This window comes from Vombatus ursinus, unplaced genomic scaffold (genome assembly GCF_900497805.2).
Source record: "Vombatus ursinus unplaced genomic scaffold, bare-nosed wombat genome assembly UNPS02014861.1, whole genome shotgun sequence".
NCBI classification, from domain to species: domain Eukaryota; kingdom Metazoa; phylum Chordata; class Mammalia; order Diprotodontia; family Vombatidae; genus Vombatus; species Vombatus ursinus.
Window position 1 is genome coordinate 7,947,299 of NW_020954639.1, and position 14,444 is coordinate 7,961,742.

The window sequence follows — 14,444 nt, forward strand, 5'->3', positions numbered from 1 at the left end:
GACTTATGTTCCCCTCTGGCCTCCTACCACTCAAACGTGGTGTTTTTATTTTTAATTGATTTTTCTCTTTAACGTGTGCCCCCACAGAAAAGCATGTGCATCTTATAAGGTCATTTTAATATTAACATGAATATATTTTTTGTTTGTTTTGAGAACTTTATGACACTTGTTTCAGATGATGGTGGCTGGAGGTATTCCAAACTGCTGTCAGTAATCTTGAGGGTCATGGTAGAAGCTATGATTAAATAGATATCATGAAGAAATGAGTGCCTCAGTAGCATTTATTTACACTTTTCTCTCCCTCATCAAAAATGTTTTGAGTCTGTAATAATAATAATTACATTAATTCATGTTTGTACAGTGCTATACATTTTACAAAGCACTTTACTCAAAATAAGAGTGGTAGTAAAGAAATTATCTCAATTTTATACATGAGGAAATAAAGCCTCAGATAGGCTTAGTGGAAGCCTTATTGAAGCTGGGATTCCAACCCAAATCTGACTCAGTCTATTACCCCACTCTCTCTCTACATGCCATGCTAGGAATATGAGAGTTATTGGTGCCCAAGATTAAAGACATTTCTATAGAGCATCTACTTCATTTTCTATTGATGATCAGGCAGTTCCATTAGTTAGAAATAGAGACATAAAGTTAATCCTATCCATGAATAACCCTTTACCACCCTCCTAACTAAAATAACTTTTAGCAGAGGTTCACTTGCTACCTGCTTTTCCATTGATTCTTACAGCAAATCGTACCATTTGTGAAGCAAGCTAAATCATTGCATTATCCATAGGGTATCAGGTTTCCGAAGTGGCTCAGTATTGTATGGAAAGTTTTGGTCCATTTTTGGAAGATTTCTTTAACTTTCCAGAGCTCTCTGGCAAGAAGCTATTAATATACTTCCCTTATGTGTTCTATAACTGCTATACTCTCATATCCTTTCTATTGTATTTTTTTCTTCTTCTTTCCTACTCTCTAATCCTCCCTTCTTCTGCTTTTATCTTTTGCCCTCTTCTTTTAGCTTTTTCTCATAATGTGTATGATGACCCAGTAAAGTACTAATGAATTCAGAATTTCCATTTTACTATTGACTTGCAAATAATATATCACCAATTGGCTGCCAAAGGTAATACACTTATTTGTGAGGCTAGCCTTGCTGCCAGCCATAGTGATCATCAGAACCATGGGATGGAAAGATTCCATCTGTTTTAGAACGACATATTGTCTTTGGAAGAGATGTTTTGCTGAGTTTAATTTCATGCAGTGATAGATTTAAGGAAAACCTCACTGAGAAATGGATTTGTAGTTAACCTTGCATTGTTTGAATTTTATATGATAGATGTCCAGAAAACAAATTTTACCCTTCTGCTTTTGTATGATGAGATTGTAAATCTACTTAAGACCATTAAGGGAAGTTAAGTAGGTGATATTTCTATTACTAGGGAGGCATTATGGTTATAGTGAAGAGAGAAATGGTTTGGGAGCCAGGAAGACCTGGATTCAATGCCATGTCTGATACATTGGTGACATGTCCTTGGGTAAATCAAATAACTTCTCAGTACCCCAGGCAACTCTCAAGGATATAAATTGGTGAACACGTGCCAGTTTGAATTGGTAAAGTTGGTTTCTCCATTGGGAGTTATGAACATCAATAAAATTGTGGGTGAAGTCTAAAAGCAGCAACAATTTTTTTTTCCATTTCTCTTATCTTCTACCTTGAAGTCTACAGTAATTGCATTTTTAGGTCTTTGCTTTTTCTGCAACAATTTCCAGAATTTTATCAGCTTTCATGTTTTTAAATACAAAAATTTATGCTTGTAAGTTTGACCCTCTCAAGTATTATTCATTGGGCATATTGGGGGAACCTACTTTTTTATATTCTTAAGGTTATAACTATGTCCCCTTTACACAAATGAAAGATGCATGGATTTTGTGTATTATTACACGAAACTAATTTAATATCATTTGTACATTTGGGGCAATGCAGGGAAAAACAAGGCACACATAACTCCATTCTATTTTAGGAGTATGTTGACATAGGGTAGCATAAGAGGAATTGACTGAATCACCATGTGTACAAAGCACTTTGTAAATCATAAAGCACCATATCAGTTACAGTAGGAAAAGAAACTAGATCAGTGATTTGAGAAATATAGGATGGGGAATTACCTGGGAAGGAAACTCTTCTATTAAGTCAGGTTAGTAACTTGAGGTCTGAGATGGTTGTTTTACTTCCCTAAAGTCCCATGGCCAAGATATATCAGAGATGGGGCCTGGATTCCCCAGAGGCCACTTCTCTGTCTGTTGTGCCATGTTATCTGATATCAGCTGTAATAATAATATTGTTTAGATGGAATGGTAGCACATAGACAGCAAATATTACAAGTGTTAGACTTTTTCTTTTTGAGTTTGCATCATTATTGGTTATTTAGTACCATCTACTTTGTTCCTCTTTTCGTTGTTTCCTTTAATTTGTTTATTTCAGATCTTAGTGGCAGTTGCTTGTTTGAGGCTCTGTGAGCTATGCTCATTACTTGTGTGCTCAGGGATGCCACAGAACTGAAATAAATCATGTTTTGACCTAGAAACTACTTTATAGAGATGAGAGAAGAACAGGATATGTTGGTGTTTCTCCATGTCATTACTCTTACTAACAGCCAGAGAGGTAGCAGGATAGGGAGTCTAGTGGATTGGTGTTGCTTTTTTGTTGGATTTGTGAATCATGTAGAACACTTGCTTCACATACATACAGGATTCTATACTATGGAGCCCTGCACCTCAAAGCCTTGGGAGAGACATGTTCTTGGATTCTACTCACCTTGTTGTGTCTTATGTCCTTTAGTAGAAGCTCCTTCAGTTTTTCCTATCAATGAGTCACAGCGCCTACTGTCCTTGGGTTTTTGCAAAGTCTTTGAATTTTCAAGCATGATGTATCACCACTCAACTGTCTTTCCCTCCACACTTCTGTTAGAGTCATTAATTTTAAACTTACTGTGGCTATTATGTTCCCTCTTAGAAATTGTGACATATATTAGTATTATTGAAAAAAAAATCTGTCATGCTGACAAAGAGAACTATATTCTTCTTGGTTGAAAATATTCCAGTTTTGTTAGTATTATCTTGCAACATTATGTATTAATTAAGCTATTACACTGATGTTAATGTAGTTCAGTTTTGGTTTTGAAATGAGTTATGTGAATACTTCTTTTTCTATTACTTTTAAAATTTTTGTGGTATAAATTACTGATTCAATGATATGCTTTCCCCTTATTAATAAAAATTTGAGAAATTTCCAATAATTTCTTTATTAAATTTTCTGAACACATTTTTCTCACTATTACTGAATTCTTCATTATTAATTGCTAGATCCAATTATCAACATGGTATAAAACCAGCTTTGGGTGAAGGAGTCCTATTTGTATTTCCATTCACTGAGATTTCTTCCTGGTCTTTTACTAGAGATTTCTCAAACAAGTTTCTTAGCTATGTTTTAAGAAGTTATTTGGAATCACAATTTATTAAGTTTCAAAAGGCTTAGCATGAATAAAAGTAATGATTCTGCCCAGAAAACATTCTTCTAGAATTGGCAAATATGATGTAATGTTCTGGGTGATGAGATGGGGTTTTGAAGCTGATAGGAGAAAGGGGCAGGGTGTTGGCTTAATGCTCTTAGAAGGTTGTGTTATTATTTTCTTTAATTTTATGATATATCATCCTGTAAGTCAATTCCTTTATGTGTCTGAAGATAGATTAGTGTAGTGGTGGGGAAAAAATTGGACTGGAAATCGAGCATCTGTTCCTGGCTCAGCCATTGGCCATAAAGGGATTTTGACTAGGTGGTCTCCAAGGTTTCCTCCAGCTCTAATATGTTATGCTGCTAGTTGAATATAAAGAGGGAGGACTTTCCATGAGTGAGTCATATTGAAGGGTAAGCTAATTACTAAGGCAAATTTAAATTTTGAAGAGGTAGTGAACGATTTTTTTCTACAGGTGAACATGTCTCTACACACCCAAAATTGAACTTGAAAGCATAATATAACTAAGGAAGTGTACTCTAATTTAAAGGGAAGATTTTAATGAAGTTTAATTATTAATATAGTTTTCAGATCTTTATACTAAAGTCTTTTTATACTAAGCCAGTAAGAATTTCCACAAAAATATCACACTGGAACTGGCATTTCCTCCATTTGAAATTACAGTTCTGTAACAAAACAAAACAAAACAAAACAAAACAAAACAAAACAAACAAACAGGGAAAATGAGAATAAAAGTACTTAACTTACATTTGTAGCTAGATTGGTTATTTTGAAGAGCATGTTTATTTCCTTGTCTTGGTTTGAAGATAACATTAATATTTATTGTCTTGACAAAAATCTGAGGTGAGAAATCTTTGGAATGGAAAAATGAAAAGATAAGTAGAATAAGAATATAAAAGAATGATATTATAGGGAGTTGTCATTAGGAGTAGATAAATGTGTGAATTTCTTTCCTTCTTCCTTTCCATCTCTACAAATATTTTGACCCAGTCTTTTCACTAAGATATGTGTTGCTGAATCTGGAGGAGACTACCTCTAGAAATATAGAAAAAAGAAAAGAAAATTTTGGCAGCATGCATTGGTTATGTGTTTAAAACACAAAATGAGATTTTTTTTTATAGGTTGCCTAACTTCACAACCAGAAAGACAGAGCAGTTTTCAAAGTGTTATTTTCTATGTTTTGTGCTTTAGAAAGGTTGCTTGTAGGCATTAGCTTAGTATTCAAGCTTTGGCCCTACTCTGTATAAAGTGGGGGAAAAATCACTGTGCCCTTCAAAAATTAATTTAGTGTTACAAATTTGCAGATGTCTTACTCTCTTTGAGCTGACGGCAAATAGGGACACAAAGAGAGGCTTATTCCCTTTTTACTTTGTGTGGTACCTTCATGCCATCACCATAAGATTTTCTCTCAAGTGGCAAGCCTAGGTCTTGGTTTATTCACTCACTCATGTGCCCTTCAGGTTTCAAGGTGCCATGACTTTGTCATTCTTCCTACATTACTCAAATCTCATGTCTTTCATAGGGAGAAAAACACAAATTTGCATCACCCCAGCTTTGAATTATCTCAGTGTGAAAAGCCTTTACTATGAAGTACTATAAGGGAACTTTGTGGAAGGTTGAAAAGGTTCACAGTTTTATAGTTTACTAAGATTTGAGACTTGAATTCTGGTCCTTTGTCAGCTGTTGGCTTTCATTTTCTCTCTTTAGCTCCCTTCTGACTAAAATTTATCTCAATTTTAGTTCCATGCCTATGGAACTGGCAGGTCATAAGCTTCATAAAGTCAACAAACAATACAGTAAAATCAAGAAATGCCTACTATGTGCCGGGCACTGTGCCAAGTTCTGGGGATACAATTTAGAAAGAGAAAGACAGTCCATGCCTTCTACGTTCTAATGGGGGAAGACAATATACAAAAGGAAGCTGAAAAGGGGGGAGGGGCATTAGAGGTTACCTGACTCTTGAGGCATGATGTTTCCTAGAGTCAAAACCAAGGAGAGCTGCTTATTGTAAAATTCTGAGCACTCGGTAAAGGGAAGCTTTGGGAAAAGTCTTTTGCTCCATCCTCCAGCCCTCCAGTCATGGTGGAGAGGCAATTGAGGTGGTGTTAAGTACCAAAGCTGAAGCAATCTCCTTGACAATGATTTCTAGCAAGGGGGAAACATGATACCAGGGCTAATGATGAAACATGCTGCCCACCTCATGATAGAGGATTAGAATGCAGGATGAGATATTCTCTGTCTGTCTGTCTCTGTCTGTCTCTGTGTGATAGGGCCAACGTGGAAATTTGTTTTGACTGACTAATCATGTTTATAATAGGTTTTGTTTTTCTTTTATTCTCAATTGGAGTGGGAGGATCAGAAGGTAGGTTTTGTATGATTGAAACAAATTTTTTTTAAAGTCCAGATCTTAGTAGTCATGTGGTTCTGAGACCTAATGAAGTCTGATGTGCCCTTGCGTATCTATCGTGGGATAGAGAAGGACATTGTCATGACCTGTGAAGGTGGAGGGTTTGATGATCTACATAAATATTTAAGTTTCTGAGGAAGATGATGAAGGATGGATTGGAAAGGATGTCTGTTAGTTCAGTGTTAAAGTCAATGAGGAAGTTGAGAGAGTGGTCTGGAGGGAGGCAGATGTCAGTAATAATAATGGGAAAGGGCTGCAAATCATTTTTGTTAACTTCCAAAGAAGAAATGTTATTGATGAATAGAGGTAGAAGGACGGTCTGAAAGACAGCATGGCGGGCATCTTCCTCTTGACTCTCAGGGAAAAGTTGACTCTTGAGTCAGAGAAAATGAAGGAAAGAAATGAAGAGGATTGCATGAGACAGTCTCAGGGCCAGGCCAGCTTTCAACAAATATGGAATTTGAGACCAGGGCAAGAATTTCAAAAATCAACCTGAAATACATTAGTAAATAGAAAAGCAAGGTTAGAGAGGAATAGAGATGAGATTGGAGGTGATAAGAACAGATGAGTAGTATTAGGGAGTTAGTATGATGGGAGATAGAATGGAGTAGCATTTTGTCAGTATTGCTAGCAGGGGAGTATTGCTCAATTACTTCCTAATGAAAAATAAAGGACTATAAACAAAGAAGTTTAGGAGTATAAGGTTGGAATCAAATGGCCAGTCAGTATATAAGGATTTTTTTTTAAACACTTGCTGTGTGCCAGGCATCCTGCTAAATGCTGGGGATACTAAAAAGTAAAAATGAGCTACTTTGAAGTAATGAGTTTCAATCAGGAAATAAGGGCTCTAGAGAAGGTTCTGCCACTAACTAACTGGCCAGATGGTTCTAATAAGTTTTCTAGTGCTACTTAACTTCTCTGGAAATCAGTTTCTTTATTTGAAAAATGAGTGAGCTGAACAAGATATTCTCTGACTGTAATATATTCTATTGACTGCTGACATTTCTAGTCTGACTGGGTTACCTCTTTTTTTTCTTGGAAGATGGAGTTGAGTCAGTGAAATTGTTCTGAGGGGATTTTACGAATTTTTTTTTGGGAGGGAATCTTAGACTCAGTGAGGTTATTTTACTTCAACTCACTTGGACCTCTGGGTTTTTTTTTTAACTGACTAGAACCCTACCAAGGAGACAGGACTAAAATATCCTAATGTGAGGAGAGGTCTTTTTAATCATACTGCCTTCATCCAGAGCCACATTCCTAGGCACAATAGCTGATCACGTCAAGCAACAGGTCATATCAGTTTGTGAAATAACCCAGATGACCGGATTCTACTATTGTGACACATTAAGATGAGATTTTCGTGTTGTGAAGCATAGCAACAGGAAACTTATTCCTAGAATTCATTGTAATTCTCCCTGTGTACCTCTGTGTACGAGGAGGTTTCAAATTGAATACTTATTTCTGGCAGGATCAGTACTCCTGAGTCTCTCACTAATCTAAAAGTAATTCCATGATCTACAGGTCACTGAGCATGTGTAATAAAGGGGGTAAATGGGAAACAAGTTTTAGTTTAAAGCTCTCATGACAAAAGTGACTTCTCAAAAGTGTGTAAAAACACTTTGAACATTACACTGTATAGCATAATGATTAAAAACTCAAACCTTAAATCCTGGGAAAAATTTTTCTACCTACAATTGTTGATGTAAAGAGGACTTTCCTGGATAAACATTTTTCTGCATTTCTCTTTGATTATAGCATTAAATTCAAAAGTTTAAGCTCTCTTTGCAAACAAAAAAGATTTTTATTTTGTTTAAAAGAAAATCAAGCTGGTGAAAACACAAGAATAATAGAATAATGGTGATGGAAATCTGTAATTCATTATTGGTATCTTTTCGAAGCCTCCAATTATTCATTAAAATAATCATTTGTAGGCTGGTTACTGTCATAAAAGTTCTATTAGATCTCATTTCATTAGCTCATTGATTGCTTCTTTTCAGTGAGAATTGTTGTTTTGGTCATTGTTTTCCCTGGATTGATTGATAGTAGAATTTTCTCCTTATATGACATCATCATTCTACCTAAGTCAAGGGAGAGAAGGGGGGGTATGTATATTATATATGTTGTTGTTTAGTTGTTTCAACCTTGACCAATTCTTTGTCACCCCATTTGGGGTTTTCTTGGTAAAGAAACTGGAGTGGTTTGCTATTTCCTTCTTCATCTCATTTTACAGAAACTAAAGCTAACCGGGTGAAATGGCTTACCCAGGGTCACAGTAGTGTCTGAGGCCAGATTTGAACTGAGGAAGATGAGTCTTCCTTGACCTTATTTTACTTGAGTCTAGTTCATAACTACCTTCCCCATCTCTGCAAAGAAGTGAGGGGAGGTATCTTTTATATCCTTTCTTTGTGGCCAAGCTCAGTGGTTAAAATTTTCTCTCAAGTGGCAAACCTAGGTCTTGGCTCATTCAGTCACTCGTGTGCCCTGCCGGTTTCAAGGTACCATGACTTTGTCATTCTTCCTGCATTACTCAAATCCATTTTTAGGTAAGCATTTCATAGAGGTTATTTTAAAAAAGAAAACAATTTCCCCCCTTTTTCATTTAGTGTATGCTTTAGCACAATTCTTTCTAAAATAAGAAATTACATGGATTACATGGAAAATTTTAGGGAAAACCAAGAATCTCAGAAAAGTTGGTATTTCTTATCTTTGTCCATGAATGTACAAAAATATGAGCTTTGGAGAGACTTCAAATCTGTTATTTAGACTGCTTAGAGAGTTGTTTTTCAACTATTCATATGTGTGGATATGACTAAATTAACTGCAAAATACTATGTTCATCATTCTGGGCTTCATTAATTGTTTCATTTGGTCATGTTAGTCTTGTAATGATGATGTATTAAAGATTATGTAAAATGAAACTGCTGAATTTTGGGACTTTGTATGCATAAGGAGATTGAGTTGAAATATAACTATGCCTTTTAGCTTTTCCTTACCTTTTTTCCTGAATTGATAGTGACTCTTTAGATTAGCTTCATTCATTGAACTTCAGGGGTGGCCATTTTCAGAAGGCTCTAATCAAAATAAGTAATGTCAATGTCCATTATGATGTCTAAATTTTGGAGCAGTAAATGAATGAAAATGACCTGTCACTCCTATTCTGTGCAGTCATTTAATCAGTAAGCATGTGTTAAGCACGCACAGTGTGTGTGACAGAGCATAAAACTTTCAGAGCGTTAGGTTGGAACCCAGTGGAATTCAATGTTAGTAATGAAGGCATTCTTTCTTCGCTTATCTTATGGGCTTATGAAAATGGTTTAAAATCAATCTCCTTGAAAATATTCACATGTTCATGGTAAGTGATGATTTATGCAGCATGTGGGATAATATTTAAAATAGTGGGTTAGTTCTATTGCCTGCATTTTTTTTTTTAAATGGGTAGGTTGCTGGACTGGTTTAAGAAAAAACGATGTGAGCCAGTAAACTTCTATGTGTCATTTGAAATCCATTTTTAGGAGAATGTCTTTTGAACTTGATTCTTCCTTTTTAGAGGGCTTTGATTTATAGATCAGCAAAGGACATTTAAAATAGTCTACCTAGCAAAACATATTTTCTGTTTGTCTTAAGTTGGATCAGTTTTATTATTTGGAATGTTTTCAAGTCCATGCTCTAGGTATTTGAAGATGGATAAACTGCAATATTTCCTTTCAGAAGATAAGGCTAGCCTCAAGAGGTAGGGAAGAGATGTAATGCAAGATCTAGTGCTTCACTGAATCTGTAATGTAATTTTGGTTTATTTTGGAAGATTTCTGTTTAGTGTGCAGATGGATTTTTATATATGTGTATGTGAGCCATAGTTACCAATTTAAACTCTCTCTTTTAGTATAGACTCTGAAATAACATCCACTTCATTGGGGACTTTTCTGGAGCAAAAATGAACATAGAAATTGAAAATAGAAAACGGAATTCTTTTCCATGAATTCTCACTGATCATAATTGCAAAGTTTTAAAAAAGGGTTTAATTCCAAAATGCTAACAACATAGACACGTGAATACAATGGAATATATGAGGTATAGCAAATAATATTAATGCGCATCATACTAGCGTACTTTTCAAAAATTTCACACAGCATATCTGGTTTTTAAATTTATGGGTAAATTGAATTCTAAAAACTTGTTTGTAAGTTGGGCATTTGTAAATAAGAATTTATTTTCTCTTAGAATCCATGTGAGTGATGGCAGTTAGGTTTCCTTGACTAGCACAAATGTTTATGTAAGCCATTACATTTTTTTTAAGTATTATATTTCAGTTATCTTTACACTGTTGTTTCTATAGTTAAAATATACTTTCCAACTCAGGGTGCTAGTAGTATCATCTTTCCCCCTCCCTTAACAGATACCATCAAGTGGACCTTGGAGTAGGAGGAAAATATTATTATCTTTCTTATAGCATGATGGGAAAGGGCCATTGTTGTTAGATGGGGCAGGATGTAATCCCTACCTATAATTTCCTTGCAGCCATGCATAATGGAACATTAGGCTAAAACTCAGGGGGATTTAATGTTCATGAATAATGAGGTTAGTCCTGCTTCTTCTGATGATTTTATACTTGCATATAGCCACCTATCCATGTGTAACTAATGATTTATGCTGTAATGTGGTCCCGTACAAACATACTGCACTTAGGAGTTAACAGCAGTTGGGTATCCTCTCTTTGCAAGCTGTATTGTCATATCCAAGTGACTTTTTCTTTCTGAGCCTCCATTTCTTCCTCTATGAAATGGGAATAAGAATGGTTACATTTTCTTTCCTCACTAGGTTTTTGTTTTTATTTTTATGAACAGGGAGACCTAAAAAATATAGCATCAATAGTAGCTCTCATTTTTAGTGCTGCCCTTGAGTGGCTAAGTAATGCCCCCTTCTCTCCCTAGTAAGTCATTTGTTACTCAGGGAGAGGAAAATGTGTGATGGCAAAGTAGTCTCTAAGCTATGGCTGGAACTTCCTCCATGGGAAGAAGGGGAATTTTCCCTTTAGTCATGTCTGCACACTCGGCTGGAGTATACAAGGAAACCTTTACTTCTTAATAAGCCTAGTCTTTGTGGTTCTGTGTTTTACTGCTACAGATTCTGAGAGCCTTGTGAATTTAAGGTCTTTTGACCTATGTTAAGTTTTGGGGAGATTGTACCTGGTGCAATTGTATGCATGTGAGCATGCGCACACATACGCACACACATGCACACTCACATGCACACGCACAATTCTCTGACATAGAGATGTGTGATTACTGAGCATACAAAAAAAGCACATATTAGCTACTTTTGGACATCTTTACCGAAAAATATGGAAACCTTTGTGTATAATGGTGGTGATAGGTTGAGGGTGGGAACATTAGTCTAACTTGTAATGATTTTGCACATAAAAGTCAGTTTGAATAAATTCTAAGACTAATTGCCAAAATGTTGAGGGAAAGAAGGCAACACACCAGGAAGATGGCTAAGCCTGGCTCATGATCACAGTAGAGGGGACTTTCCTCCAAGAGCTGCTTGGCTTGGTTTTGCCTCCAGAATAAGCTCATCACCTGAAATCTCAACATCATGTGGAGTGATTCAGTTCTGAGACTCAGCATCTGCATAGCACCCACAGTTGTCTCTCTCCTCTGATTGGAAGGCTGGAGGGTAGGGTCATAAGCTCCTTCCAAAACTTCCTTTTATGGAGGGCTCAGGCATTTAAGAGAGTCATGGGCTGCTGTACTTGGTTTTGACTCCCTGAGTGTCTGGAGGGTCTCCTTCTGTTCCTTTTTATGCTTTCTTTGGTGTATTGTCTTCCTCTGTTAGACTATAAGCTTCTTGTGGGCAAAAACTGTCTTTCTTTTTTTATTTGTGTTCCTATAGCTTATCACTATGCCAGGCTCATAGGAGGTGCTTGCTGTTCTTGAGTCGTTTCAGTTGTGTCTGACTCTCCATGACCCCATTTGGGATTTTCTTTGCAGAGGTACTGGAGTGATTTACCATTGCCTTCTTCAGCTCATTTTACAGGTGAGGAAACTGAGGCAAACAGGGTTAAGTGATTTGCCCAGCATCATAGAGCTAGTGAGTATCTAAATCTTTATTGTCTATTGATTGAGGGCCCCAGGCCTTGTGAGACTAAGAAATAAGAAGTAGCAAGGGTTCTGTTTGTGTCATTTTAAAGGTGATGGAGAAATTATCTAGTAGGGAAAGCATGGGGTATTTGAGCAAATTCTTTGGAGTGAATAAGACCTGAGTTCAAGTCCTGCATATGACATTATGTTAACTATATGTTCATGAATTAATTATTTAGCCTCTCACTGCCGTAGGCAACTCTCCAAGACTTTATTTTATAGATGGATTGCCACTTTTTATTGATGGAGGGAATTTCAAAACTAGGAGTCCCTTGTATCAATAAAATCACAAGTCTGTGCCTCCCTTTACCACTCTCCCCACCCCCATCACGCTCCTTACCACCCCCACCCCCCAAAAAAAGACAGTGGCAGATTGTAACAGCTGTTGTGTCATTGTTAGGAAGGAAGAGGATAGGATACACACACACACACACACACACACACACACACACACACACACACATTTGTGGTATATTGATATTCCTAGTCAGACTCAGGGTAGAGGGGGAACCCTAATGAAGGCTAGCCAGAGGAAAGCACATTCTGTAAGTGGTTATGTAGAGGAGAGGGTGGGAAATACCACTACAAATGCAAAGAACTAAGGGAAGATTTGAGCAGCAAATCCCAAAGTTTTTAGTGACCAGTTCACTAACGGATGCTTTTTTGCCCCTCCAAAATGACAACAATGTCCTAGAGATTATTCTAATTCTCTTCCATTTAACATTTCCTATATTCCCTTTCTGTTTTAATGTCCTAAATTGAAAACATACTTTGTTACATATTATGTTAGAAATTCTGAATATACTAACAGGATGAAGTTATTTCATGCTCATTTTTTAAGCTAGTATGGTAAAAAGTGCTGAGTTAAATCTTTAAAATGTTTTTTTTCCTGTTGCCTTTGAATTAAGAATATAACATAGTTGGCACAGATGAGATAGAAACAATGCTGTCTAAAAATTATGTCCATGAATTATCTCTGTTACTTGTGACCATTTAAATTTTCCTAATTCATGTACTTGGAATGAGGAAAACAAAAAGTAAGCAGAGCTATTATGCCAATCTGAACATTTTAAACAGAGACAAACATTGATGTTCACTGAACTAATTGCAAGCATTTTTTGTACAAAATGTGATAAAAATAAATGTCATTGTACATTGATGTAAGAGTGTTAAGAGTGTTTGTTGATCAGGCTCATTTACAAGTCTTAACAATTGGCAAGGTTGGCAGTATAAACTAGAGGGTAGTATTCAGTATGAAGGTGGGACACTTTCCAGTATGCCTTTTTATACATGTAAATATTTTTTGTACTAGAAAATTCTACTCACCTTGGTGATGTCTCATGTGTCTAAATTCTCAAAGCCTACAATGGACAATAATACATGCCAGCTCTATTTTCAGACCTTGCTTAGTATGTACAATTCAGATGCCTCATCCTAGCTGTTTGTGGCTGTGTACTACTAAAGAGTCTTTGGATATAACTGGGAAAATAGCTCATTGCAAAATTAGAATCATCATTGTGACCAGTTGATCCATGGTAGTGTCATTCTCTTGAAAGTAAATATGGTTGAATTTCTAGCAGAGATGAAAATTGCTCATGTAGTCGTGCTGATAATTTTGAAAATATGTCCAGTCTTAGAACAAGCTGCTAGAATATTTGAAGGATACTCTTTAACCTTTGTTAATAATTTTCATACTGTAATTGAATGACTAATTTTTACACATAAACAAATTTAAAACTGAGTAAAAATGTGATGTAATACTCCTAACACTATTATTATAATGTAATAAGCAATCAATTTATTCTTTAATCTATTGGAACTTTCATGTTTGCTAAGTCGGAGCTAATGTTAAATTTTTTAACATCTTCCTTACTCCTGTGGATAAAATTGTATTCCATAAATCTGAAACCATGGGATTATCCTGTTTTATAGGACTCACTTTTTATTTATCATTAGTAGCTGCCTTAATGAGCCTTTTTGTGAAGCGCAGAATTATTTAATTATTTATCATGGTATAGATTTAGGATTAGAGAATTTAGGTTCAGCTGCCATTCTGCTCCTTACCGGTGTGACCTTGGGACCCAGTTACTCTCTTGTTAAATGAAGGCTTTGGATTGGATTCCTTCTAAAGTAACTTCCATCTCTAAACCTATGATCTGGTATATTATAACCTCTCTGACTAAAATGGAGCAAAAGCACATTCTTTAGATGGAAATATGATTGCTTAGTTATACCATGGATGTTTGGTAGCTTTATTTAGAATACTGTGATTATATTTTATTTTGACTGGGATAATGATGATCCAAAGATCCCAGATGTAGAGCTGTAATGGACCTCTGAAGACATTTAAGCCAACCTTCA

At 36.0% G+C, this 14,444-nt stretch overlaps 1 protein-coding gene across 1 annotated transcript in view; it reads left to right on the forward strand.

Moving 5' to 3' along the window:
• PARD3 (par-3 family cell polarity regulator) overlaps positions 1-14,444 on the forward strand; it is a 659,823-nt gene that overhangs the window by 324,445 nt on the left and 320,934 nt on the right. The window contains exon 4 of the mRNA XM_027841563.1: positions 1,025-1,053. Within this exon, the coding sequence (XP_027697364.1) occupies positions 1,025-1,053 (29 nt within the window). The remainder of the gene's footprint in view (positions 1-1,024; positions 1,054-14,444) is intronic.